The following is a 13,373-nucleotide window of genomic DNA, read 5'->3' as shown; positions in this document are numbered from 1 at the left end:
TTAGACACTTGCGGTGATGCTAGAGAACACAAATTTGTAGTTTGTAAATAATAATAAAAAAAAGTAGAAGAAACACGTACATTTTTAATTATATAGTGAGCGGCAAAATTATGGAATAATCTTATTTATTGAAACTGAAAATACATATTTTGTTTTGACAAAAATGCTCGAATAGATCAATTTTCTTTTTAAAAATACAAAATTCTCAACTTGTCGATGTTGATGACGTCGACCTTGTGTATTTCTTAAAAAAAAATCCTGTTCAAGCATTTATGCCAAAACAAAATAAATTCAGTTTTAATAAGATTATTCATAATTTTGGCTTTTATTATACAAGGTGCGCCAGAACTAGCGCACTTTAAACAGCAGAACTTTAAACCCCCATAACGTCGAAATTTTTATAGATAATTTTTTTTTAACATTTTTTCCATGTTCCTGGTATCTTACCTTATATGGCATTTGTCTCTGGGTCGCGATTTCTGGCGCACCCTGTATAAGTATTTCTTGTTACGGTAGACATTTCATTTATACCTATTTTACTAAATCCTTTTAGCCTTTCCGGAACATTTATTTTACAATTTTGATCGAGTGTCCCTCTTGTTTTGATACTTTAGCATCAAAGAACTTTGATCTTGACCGATATCATACAATTACCAATAAAACAGTCCGCTACGTTCGATACTTTTGCCACAGAACGTAAGCTTTAAAAATATAACTCTTAACTTCTTAAAAATATCTAAGAAAAAAATCGTTACTCTTGCTTGTGTACTTCTGCTCCTATTCTTATCCGTTGATCCCTTTTCTCTGCTCTTGTAAGGAGTTATAATAGTATTTTATTCTAGCTTCCATTATTTGTGTTAGATCTCTGACTCTTGTTCGAAAAGTTTTTTAGGAAATATCGCGTCGAAACGTCTTTTATGACTTAACGCTCGTAGTACAACAAGAATTAATTTAAAAATTAATTAAGAAAAACATAAGATGTAATCTTTATTTTGTTATGATGACAATGAGCGGTTCCTCGCTGCTAGCTGTAATTAGTAATTTGAAATGAGAATAGGAACCCCCATCCACCCATGCCTCGAATAATCTGGTTTTAAACGGTGATTATCAAGTCAGTAGAGCGCAGAAACGCCGGACGAAATTTCACCATTGCCTTTAAAGAGCTCCCATGTGTTACATTGCAACAACTACAAATCCTATTACCCAATGTAATTTAAGTTTTTACCGTTTTATCTATAATCTCGCCCACATAAATCGCAATGGAAGTAAACAAATGAAACAAACTCATCACATTTTGATTAATCGTAATTTGTAGTTATAAAAAATCCATCTAGAATTATGTGTGATAAAAATCCTATAAGGAATGGCCATCAATTAAGCTCGTTCTTCCAACAATTAGTGTTTTCTATTAAGAGCTAACAATAACGCTTTTATCAGCATTGACAACGAGATCAATTTCTTTTCTTCTTTTTCCAGATCGACGGCGTGTAGAGGGGGCGGCTAAACAGAGCCGGCAAAATTTCCGAGTGCGGCAAATACTGCGGCCCCACCGCAAACGGCCCCACCATTTCGTTCAGCAGCTTTAGACAGTCCTTTACCTCTAATGTCAATTACCTGAAAAGACGTTTCAGCTCCGGGGATTTATCCTCGGAGTGTGAAGATGGCGAAGCGCCAGTTGATCCGTATTCGAAAGCGCCCCCCGTCACTTCGCAGCCACAGGTACCACAAATATACATACTGGAAACTTTAACTGAAAAAAATCCATAACTTGGATATACTTAGGAGATTATTGTAAAAAACCCAAAACAAGTCAATTATTGTTTTTTCTTCTCCACCAATTGGCGTGTACACACAGCCACCTCTAACCCTTTTTTCAAATCTAATAGTACGTCAAGTGGTACCTCTTTCGAAAGGCCGCTTCGCGTGGCCCCCAATGTTGATGGTCAAGGAAAATTACGTTTTCTTTGAACCTGTAGTTCGTAATAAGTAGCGGAAAATTTATTTATTTATTCAATTAAAAATTTATTTATTTATTTCAAAATGAGGTATTATTCAAAATTTAGTCTTTATTCTTTCAAAAAAACAAATAATTGTGAAAACATTGTAAAATGAATAAATAATTAGAAAATAATGGGCCGCGTGATGCATGCAGTTTTTTCAAAAAAAAAAAATTACAATGTCATTTCTAAACATAACATATTAAATTACAGTAATATTTTGAGACAATTTAAAAATTTCGAGACCCTGGCCTACGGGATTTCTTTTATATACGTGGGCCTTAACGTGTTTTAACAACTGATATGATTCAGAGTGTCTCAGCGAGTTGAAAAAGTCCATTAGTGCCATTTAAATGGTAAAATTAAAAAAAAATTGTATAGGACAAAGATAGATACTAATCTAGTGCATCATCTAAAATTATTTTCAACCATACAGCACGTCTCAAAAATAAGTTACGATACAAACTTGTGTTTTTTTAAATGAAACACCGTATGTTTCTTGGCATTTTTGCATGTAGCCTTCTAAAACAATGTTTTGGCGCTAAACTTTTATTAGTTGATTTCGATTAGTATTAGAAATAAGACGTTTTTTTGACAAAAACATGCACTTTTCAAAAATCTATTACACAAAAACTAAGACAGTAAAACAATTTTTTTCTTACTTCTGGAAAGAAGAAAGTACAGAATTTAAAGCTGTAGCAATTTTTTAGCGTTTGCATTTGTAAAGATTAATAAATTAAGAAGTTAATTAAGTTAGATAACTTAAATACTTTAAATGGAACACCCTATTATTTATTTTTGAATCTAATAGATTGATAAATTGTATATCTAAAAAAATAAACTTCTAATGTCTAGAATTGATAAATGATATTTAACATTTTTAATATTAATTGTAGCAACAATACCTGTCAATATCTGAGCATTGTTGATACTATGGCAACAAATCAACGGATCACTTATCCGTTGATTTATCCAGAGATTGTAAAAGTCGTTATAAATACTGAAGTTCAAATTGTTCTATTGTAAAAATAAAGAATAATTGATTCAATTTAACACAAATGTGATTGTTAAGTGATATTTCTTCCACCTCTTGTGCAACTGTGCACTTTTTGGTTACAGAAACGATAGTAATTATTTTTTTTATGTTAAAGGTTAAATATCTTTTTATTCATTGATTATAAACACCTAAAAGAAAATAATTTTAGAAAGACAATTTAATAATCTTATAAATGCAAAAACAATAAATAAGGTATTACATTAAATTTTTTAAGGTTATTAAACTTTTAACAAATGTCTTCATATTTTTTATTTTTGCAAAGGTAACACACTAAATAAATATTACCTACAATCTTATAGCTTGTACCTTCTTCTTTGCGGTAATAAAAATATTTAGTAAATTTAAGTAAAATCGACCAATAAAAGTTTAGCTTAAAAACATTGGCATAAAAATCTACATGCAAAAACGCTAAGAAACATATAGTGTTTCATTAAAAAAACACAAGTTTGTATTGTAACTTATTTTGGAGACACGCTGTATAGTTAAAAATAATTTTACGCAATAGACTTGCTAGTATCTATCAATGTCCTTTTTATTTTTTTTTAAATTCTACCATTTAAAGATCACCAATGGACTTTTTCAACTCGTTGAGACACCTGTATATGACAATTTACTTTCCAATCAGAAAACTGATAAGATAAGGAAGTGGCCACTTCCTAACCTAAACTGTCCAATTTATTATTGCTCTCTCTATGTTAAATAATACTCCTAGAATAAATACCCACTAATTTGTTTGATGTTGTTTTCTGATAAATGCAACTTCAATCATGCATAATAGTTATTTATTGTAAGAGTGTGTTAGAATGTTTAACCGCGAGAACGTCAGTTCGACCGGATACGGACCCAAATTATTCCAAACTTAATTAAAAATTAAACTGACATTTAAACGTCACGCCAATGTGCTTTCGGTTAAACGTAGTAGTAAGCTGTTACACGGTGCGCTGGTTACTAACAGTGGAATAAAGTTACTTTATTCCACTAGTGGATAGAGTGGTACTTGATACCCATCTAAAGTGTGGAATACAGTCTCTTTATAGAGTGATTGTGGATAATAACTTTTTGTATTCTGTATCGTATCATCGTCTATTAAGTTAGTTTAATGTTACACATTTATTGATAATTATGGAGACCATAATATTATGAGTACAAACATAATACCGTGCGATCAAAAAAATAATAAATTAGAGTAGGCGGTGATTAAAGTTCTTCAGATGGCACTCATTTTTGATATCAAATATCAGCGGAAACTTTGACAAGTTTGCGTTTTATTCCTTTTGAGTAAAATAATGTTCACTTTAGAGCACAATTTATTTATTGCTGAACAAGACGAAAACGGTGAGTGGACATTTTCCCTTTCAGTTTGTGTGGAAAATTTCCAGCTCAGATTCCCAGCCAATGTCTTGCCAACTGTAGAATTTAATCGACGCGTACTCTAATTTATTATTTTTTTGATCGCACGGTACCTTCGATACAATCATAATACATTAGATACAAACTTGAGTTTTTGACACCGAGTTCAATTGAAGTGAGTGCTCAATTGAAACTTTCTACATATTCTATGAGAACCTTGCTTGACTCCCATCCCTCCCATCCATCCAGTTCTTGCAAATCGAAAATGTTTTTCCAGCATTTAACAAGGTAAGTAGATGATACGATAAAGTTTAAATACCGTGCGATCAAATAAAAAATAAATTAGAGTAGGCGTCGATTAAATTCTACAGTTGGCAACACATTGGCTGGGAATCTGGGCTGGAAATTTTCCACATAAACTGAAAGTGAAAATGACCATCCACCGTTTTCCTCTTGTAGACCAATAAAAATTTTCTGTTCTAAAGAGAACATTATTTTACTCAAAAGGAATAAAACGCAAACTTGTCAAAGTTTCCGCTGACATTTGATGTCAAAAATCAGGATTGCCATCTGAACGAGTTTAATCACCGCCTACTCTAATTTTTTGTTGATCGCACGGTATAACTCGAATATTAGTGATTTTAAACCATCTCGGACGCTGCGCAGGTGACTCGGCTACACCTCGTTATCTATCAACATCCTTGATTATTACAAATCTCATAATATTCTCGTTATATTAAAAGCTATAAAGTTACTATAATTTTTTTACAACAATCATAAATTTTAGATTTCCATTTTATTGGAAATCGTTACTATTGTTTCGAAAAGATGCTTAATTTTTATGGTAGATATTACGTATTTTAATACCCGATTTATACAATAAAAAAGTGTATTATACCAACAATTCAATTATTTTGTTTTATATTTTATCATTAGACAAATTTTATCCTTTTCTCATCCTTTTTTTAATTTCATTCTTATCCGTTTATCATCGATAATTTTGAACCATTTTTCGCTTAGGTCAAATTTTTATAATGCTTTATAATAATTAATCTCTCGCTTTACACTATCATTTACCAAAACTACAAACATTTTCAATTGCAGCACCACTTAACAAAAATAATTGGTAATAACCAATGTTCATTAATCGGATATTACAATACGATTGAGTGTAACGAAAAGTTGGGAATTAAGCAGTAAGTAACATGAGCTTACCCAAATGAACATAAATCGATTTAATTCAACTTAGCTCTATACCAAGTTGCATCGTTTAAAAATTAGAAGACGCCAAAGTTTAAAAATTATTTTAGTTTTCCTTTATAATTTTTTAATGGAGTAATCGATTTTTATGAAATTTGATACAGGCAATTTGATATAAAAACTACATGTTTATGGATATGCTATTTCTTTTGTTTTATTATTATTCAAAAGTACGTTGCACGTAATCTGAGGGGCGTAATGCTTACAAAAAGATCTACAACATAATATGTAATATAACAGTAATAATATGGATTACTGTTAAAATTCGTTTTGTATTAGGTATAGTTAAATTATAATAAATGAAATTAAAAACAATGACTAACAATAAAGTAAATGAATTATCCACAACAAATTGAAAAACGCGTATTCGCAAACTCATTACTTCTTAACATACTAAATTTAATGAAGACTATCTAATGGTTTTACAGATTTAATTATTTTTTTTTATAGTATGCACATGTAATTGGTGGCTAACTTTTATCGACGTTGATGGGAATTTAATTGACTTGCTTAAAAATAATATGTAAAAAAACTCCGTAATTTTAAAACATTCTCGATTTGTTTGTAGTATCGAGCGATCAAGATAATTTGTAATCGAGTCATCCGTGAATCTGAAAACATATGTCTGTAAAATGTCAAGTTAAATGACAAGTCGAAAAGTAAAATGGCATCTTCAAAAAGGTGATGATTATAATAAATTTATAATTTACCTTCAAAAAAGAACGGTCCTACTCGTATTATTATACGACTTATTCTAGCCCATTTTGCCGTCTTACTTTTCGACTTGTTATTTTATTTGACGTTTCCCTTGCAGTTAGTTCAAAAACAGACATACGTTCTCAGATGCAAAGATGACTCGATTACAAATTAACTTGATCGCTCGATATTTAAAAACGAATAAGCTATAAATTTTTTTGATTGTTGTCAAGAAACATTTGTATGTTAAGTTTTTGGTTGTTTTTTTATGTGTAAAATAAATAGTTGTTTCCATTTATAACACATACTGTTCCTTTATATAGAAATCAATTTTTTATAACCTATGTCACCTCAAAAAATGCAGCTGCAATGGTGCCGTTGTGGTCCCGAGTTATACATTTTTATACACAATGAAAAAATTATTGTTGATCTTTAAAATTTTTGTAAGCTAATTTTTGGGACTGCCTCTTTATCAATGTAGATAAAAAGTAATTTCTTTTATAATTTCGTTTCAAGAATCAAATAAAATTTTGACATTTATATTTGACATTGATAATGATAACTAGGTATTGCAAACTAACAAGCCACTTTATAGACATTAAAAAAATTTCATACTTGTACCTCCTATAATGAAACATAATATGTTGTTAATGATATAGATATATAATTAATTAAATCATTAAAATATTTGGGTTTGGACATCACTCCTTTTGAACAAGAAAAAGTAAGAAAAAGTTTTAATTAAACCTGTGATTAAACCCAGTGAATAGGCAGACCTGCAGATGGCTATGTAAATTGAGATTTAATTAAATCGGGCATAAAATATTGCCTCAATAAAGTATCAGTAAATAACATGTTGTTAGTTTCTTTCAGTGTGTTTAAGCGGTTTAAATCTTGAGAAGAATATCGTAACTTTATCTTATAAAATATAAATTTTCTCCCAGATATTCTCAAAATATTTGACACACAAAAGATTTTGTCGTCCGCGACAAACGCTTTAATTTATGTGTATAGATATTCTAGAGTTAACAGAGGTTTAAATCTTGTTTATTAAATTAAATTGGTTAAAATGTAGACGCTCAAGTGTCCAATATTGTAACTGTTTCTCTTTTATCTATTTTAAATTATGCCATTTCATTTTCATTGCAGTTACCTCGGAAATTAAATTACTTTCGAGAAATCGTTTTGAAGAAAGAGATGTTGTTGTTTTGTATAAATGAGTTATCTTTACGCGAAGTGCCAGTTGTCTTAATTTTTTTAAAGAAACTTTTCACCAACAGGTTTTTTTAAGGGTGTTCGTTTTGTCAATAGTCACTTTTTAAAAGGACGCAGTTTTTCAATCCTGAAACGTCTTAAATTTCCCTCCATTTTGATTCTATACATCATACATATTACAGAATGCGACATTATCAGGTGCGATGTGTTAATAGTCATTAATTGACGGAATATTTTACGAAAATTTTTAGGTTCGCAAAGCACATTGATGTGCACGATTTTGATTTCACGTATTTCAGTGGGGCATACAGGCAAGATTTTCTGTATTATATTGTACAGGGTGTTCCGTCTAAACACCACATTAAAAGTATTGGGAGTTCGAATAATCATATTTTTTTGAAAATTGGTACATAGCCATAATGCATTAAGACCACCTAAATGAAAATATTTTCAAGATGGCGGCACTTCCGGTTATACCGGAAGTCTGTCTCAACTTTCTTATTTTAAATGGAAAGCTATATTTTTACTGAGTTTTTGGATTAATCGGGTTATTTTAAGAGAGTTTTCATCATCTTTTCCTATACCTAAATTTAGCCGTTTTTGAAGTATTTGGAGTTTTTCAAAAATTTTTGCATCTGCACCTTCCACTTTAAAAATCGGTAACTCTGCTATTTTTTAAAATTTTGAATTCGTTTTTTTGGCGTTTGAAAGTGAAAGTTTAGATCTTTCTTCAGGTAATTTCAAATTTTGAAAATAAATTAACAAACTATAAAATTTTAAGGTTACTTTTGTAATAATTCAAATACCTATAACTCAATTTTTCCAAATGAAATACCCCAATTTTTGGAAGAGAATTTAATTCTGCATCGTTCTGTATTCCCTATACCTAAATTTAATAATTTTTAAGGTATGGTGACTTTTTGTTAAGACTGCCGAAAATCTATTACGCCACATTCATTTTCGTATAGTTTGCAATGGAAATCAAAAATGTCAAAATTGTGTCTCAATAAACGTCGACAGTGACTTATTATTTAACAAATAGTGCCAAAATATAGAGAGTCAAAGCTACTCAATTTAGATTTAATTAATTTACTTTGTATTTATGGAGAGTGTAACACAATTATGATGTCGTTCATAAAACAAAAATAATTTTTTTTTACTTGTTAGCTTTAAATAATGATCGCATGGTAGAACCTATCAATAATAATTAAGTTTGCATAACTTTGATTCACCATATTTTGGCACTATTTATCAAATAATAAGTCACTGTCGACGTTTATTACAAAACAATTTTGACATTTTTGATTTCCATAGCAAACTATGTGAAAACGGGTGTGGCTAGTAATAAATTTTCTGTAGTCTTTAAAAAAAGTCCATAACTTGAAAATTATTAAATTTAGGTATAGGGAATGTTAATACAAATCATGCACAATTAAATTCTCTTCTATTTAGTAAAATAAAAATTGGGGTATTTCATTTGAAAAAATTGAGTTATGAGTATTTGAATTATTACAAAAGTAACCTTAAAATTTTAGGATGTTTAGGATATTTTTTTTTCAAAATTTGAAAACCCCTGAAAAAGGATCTAAGCTTTCTCTTTCAAACGCCAATAAAACGAACTCAAAATTTTAAAAAATAGCAGAGTTACCGATTTTTGAAGTGGAAGGTAAGGATCCAAAAATTTTTGAAAAACTCTAAGTATTTCAAAAACGGCTAAATTTAAGTATAGGGTAAGCTGATGAAAACTCCCTTAAAATAACCCGATTAATCCAATAACGCAGTAAAAAATATACCTTTCCATTTAAAATAAGAAAGTTAAGACCGACTTCCGGTATAAGCGGAAGTGCCGCCATCTTGAAAATATTTTCATTTAGGAGGACTTAACGGTTTATGGCTATGTACCAATTTTCAAATAAATACTATTATTCCAACTCCCAATACTTCTAAAGTGGGATAAAACAAATTGGGATAATACAAAAGACTATTAGATCAAATTTTAACCTTTAAAACACACAACAATCCCTAAATCGATTAAAATAAAAAAAAATGTTCAAAAACGACATAAAGAAAACAAATTACAAAAAAACTCGTTTCATAAAACCTTGAAGCACTCCTTTTTTAAAATAACTTGTGATTGTGCCACTCGTTTTTGAAACTTGAATTCGTGCTTCAAGACTGATCTTGTGAAACTTGTTTTTTAATATAGGTACTATTATGAGGATTGGCATTAACCAACATCCATAAGAACGTTACAGTGAATGTTGAATAAGTAATATAATGAATCATTTTTCGATCACACTCTACTAACTTACCGACTTACGTCAAAGTAGAGTGGGATCGAACTATGTAATAATAATTTTTTGTAGGTAGGGCTGATGAAGGCCAAATTAGCCGAAACCGGTACCCGATAATAAATAATTTGAAATTGGGAAACAATTTTATTTTTGGACCATAAATGACCTAATAAATTTATTTTGCCCTTTATTCATTTTTTAAACAATTTTTTTAATTCGGTGTCACAATGAGCTGAACACAGTTGCACAAAATGAAACTTTATAACACTGTTTTTGACAACATTTTATGCAATATACTTTAAAAAGCGCTCAATTTAAAAAATAGTATAGAAAAACACGTGTTCAGCCTCTCATTGTGATACTCGTGCACTGCAACACTCGCCACAGCGTGGCTCGTGTCACAAACTACATTGTGATCAATGAGAGTGTTTGTAAAACTTAAAAAATAATTTTTCTAATAAAAATAGGTAAACAAAATCACAGTGTAAAATTTAAACTCCCATAAGTAATTACGAAATTTTTATAGGTATAAATTTTTAAAGATTTTTCCATGTTCCTGGTATCTTACCTTTTACATGGCATTTTTCTTTGGGGCGCGAGTTTTGAAACAGCCCGTATGGTTCTCAGGATACAAACCTAAAATTAACAAATTGAGGAATGAGGTGTTAAAAATCATAAATTATCTTTTCATCATAAATCATAAAAAATGAATAAAAAAAAAGTATACAGATATTTATGAAAACACTGTGTAAAGTGGAGATTTTAAAAAATTAAAAATATACCTACAAGGTAAATAAAAATTAATCATTTGCCTCCAGAAAATAATAATTAATATAAATTAGAGTATTATAAAAATGTGATCGTATTTTGAGAATGAAATTTTGTTTTGTTTTTAACTTATACGATTTTTTTGTCAAAATGGCAACTTAGGTAATTTTTTTAATAACAATTAAATATAAAGTTGATACTTGTAATCCTTAGATCATAATTTATAATCTTCAGAAAGAAAAACCTATTAGTTTTCCAAAAAAAAGAGAGTTTAAGCAGAAAACGTTTGGTTCCATACTTTTTATACCCTGCTATAAATAAATAGTGTAATACATATTTATTAGATGTCTACTTTTTATCTTTTCTTTATTTTTGTCATTTCTTTAATAAATAGGCACAAAGTCTAATCTGATTAATTGTGCACTAGAATAAAATTGTAACACCGTTAGTAAAACGTTGACCTGCATCTTGCCGAAGAAGGTTAACGCAGGTCAAGTTCATAAGGTATTTACTGATTCTCATAGTTAACGTTTTTAGTTACTACTCCTGTTTATCTACATTATTATTACTTAAAAAAAAACTAATTTTCCCCTTTTTGAAGTACATACCAATTATTGTATTTATTGTTACCTGTAGATTATTTTGACATTTACATTACTAATTTTTATAGGTATTGCATCAAAAATAAAGAAAATTGATTTAATTATTTAAAGGGAAAGTTGATTATGAAGTCTTTATTTAACTAATTAACTTGGCGAACGATTGTGAGTTTTACATATTCAAATACATACATACAAATACATGCCATCATGCGTGAAACGTCGAACTCATTGTTCAAAACTTATTTGCTGTAGATACATAAACAAAAATTTCGTAACTAGAAAATATTTAAAAAGTTACAGGTGGTTAAAGTTCCAAAATAGATTATTATCATATATAAATATATACAGGTGCGCTAGAACTCACTCCCCAGAGAAAAATGCCATATAAGGTAAGATACCAGGAACATGGAAAAAATGTTAAACAAATTTTATGTATAAAAATTTCGAAGTTATGAGAGTTTAAATTTTGCATTTATTTCTGTTGGAAAAATAATTTTCCAAGTTTTTTTGCTACAGGCTATTACAAGAGGAAACAAGGAAGCTGTATCCTTAATTGTAACTCTGTTCAATGTTATTTGTGGCTTTTATTGGCAAAATTTTTGTACCTTTACTAAATAATTGTAAAAAACATATACAAGATCATCAGTATCATTAAATAGACATGAAAAAATGTCAAATGTCAAAAAATATATGTCAAAATTTTTTGACAGATAGAATTTTTTAAACATTTTTTTCATGTTCCTGGTATCTTATTTCACTTGAAATTTTTCTCTGGAGCGCGAGTTCTGGCGCACCCTGTATATTTTTGTTCAACCGTTAAAATCATTTTTAAAATACTGAATTGGTAACTAGCGTTTACATAATTACAAACGAGTCCGGAAGATAAGATTTACCGGTCAAGTCCGGCCGTAGCCTGTCTACAATTTATTCCTGTAAATTAATTTCAACTCCGAACCAAATGGTTTAAGAAATAAAATAGTAAAACAATTACACAAAAGTGTAAGTGCAATATTAGTATATTAAGTATATAGAACGGTAGGGACATTTTACCGATCGAAGGCAATTGTTTATTGTCTGAGATCGGTAGTCCTTAACATGATGCTTATAACGTTTTTTGCACGATAGAAACAAACAAACAAAAGACGCATACATGAAAGAATATGAAAAGTTTGTAAAGTGGATGGAACTGAAATAAGCCATAAGTGTAGATGAAACGTTGATGCTTGCTTATACAGGCTGATTCTTAATTAGACCGACAAAATTTTATTACAGCTTCCCAAGGATAAAAGAAGACAAACTGTACCCTTTTTACGTTTATATCTTTTAGGGGCAAAACCCCCTTGATCCGTGCCGCTTACGGCTTTTATGAATTGTTGCAATGATCAAGTACATTATCATCAAATCAATACCATGGTTTCCACTACCTGTGCTAATACTATTTACGAACACATCAGTGGCGTACGCTTTACCTCAAAAATAACTTTAATATAATTTATGTGGAGAACGATTAAACAAAGAATTTTTTTAATATTTTTTCCAGCATGTTCTCATTTGATACTACCAAGGATAAAATTTTGTAGGTCTATTTAAGAAAGTATGTTGGAAATGGTGAGTTGATTAAATTAAATTAAATTAATATAATTAATTTTTATTGTTTTATTATTTAAATTGTTTACGAACGAAGATTTACGAATTTTTTTTTCTTGTTTTTAAAGGTAAGTGTATGAATTTTCTCTAAAAAAAGTCAGATAATGCTTTCAAAATTCAGGTTGTCACCATTTGTGGAATTTTTGGTTCGTATAGGAGACAAGAAATGTGTGATTTGCGGATGCCTGATGTTAAAGAAGAAAGTTCTATGTTGGTGGTCAACAGTCGTCCATTAAATTAAAAACGGGCAAAGGCCGGAAATTCGTTATTGTAGATTGTGATGGTGGCATACCATACGTTCAGTTGTTTAAAAAGTATCTTTCTCTCCGCCCAAGTAATGTTACCACCGACAGAGTATATTTAAAATATGAATCTGGCAGATGTATTCGCCATGTTGTTAAATCTGCCAGACCCTGACAAATACACTGGTCATGCACTTAGGTTGTTTACATCAGCCATTCTATAAATTAATTAAGGATTAATGTTG

At 29.8% G+C, this 13,373-nt stretch overlaps 1 protein-coding gene across 1 annotated transcript in view; it reads left to right on the top strand.

The window, feature by feature from the left end:
• Window positions 1–1,259: 1,259 nt before the first annotated feature.
• LOC123010940 (synapsin) overlaps window positions 1,260–13,373 on the top strand; it is a 54,902-nt gene continuing 42,788 nt past the window's right edge. Inside the window, exons 1-2 of the mRNA XM_044408145.1 lie at window positions 1,260–1,265; window positions 1,492–1,719. Of these exons, the coding sequence (XP_044264080.1) occupies window positions 1,260–1,265; window positions 1,492–1,719 (234 nt within the window). The remainder of the gene's footprint in view (window positions 1,266–1,491; window positions 1,720–13,373) is intronic.

This window comes from Tribolium madens, unplaced genomic scaffold (genome assembly GCF_015345945.1).
Source record: "Tribolium madens isolate multiple individuals breed KSU strain unplaced genomic scaffold, Tmad_KSU_1.1 Scaffold_19;HRSCAF=116;Tcas5.2_LG9, whole genome shotgun sequence".
Taxonomy (NCBI): Eukaryota; Metazoa; Arthropoda; class Insecta; order Coleoptera; family Tenebrionidae; genus Tribolium; species Tribolium madens.
Note: the sequence above shows the minus strand (reverse complement) of the source record. Positions and strands in the feature narration are given on the sequence as shown.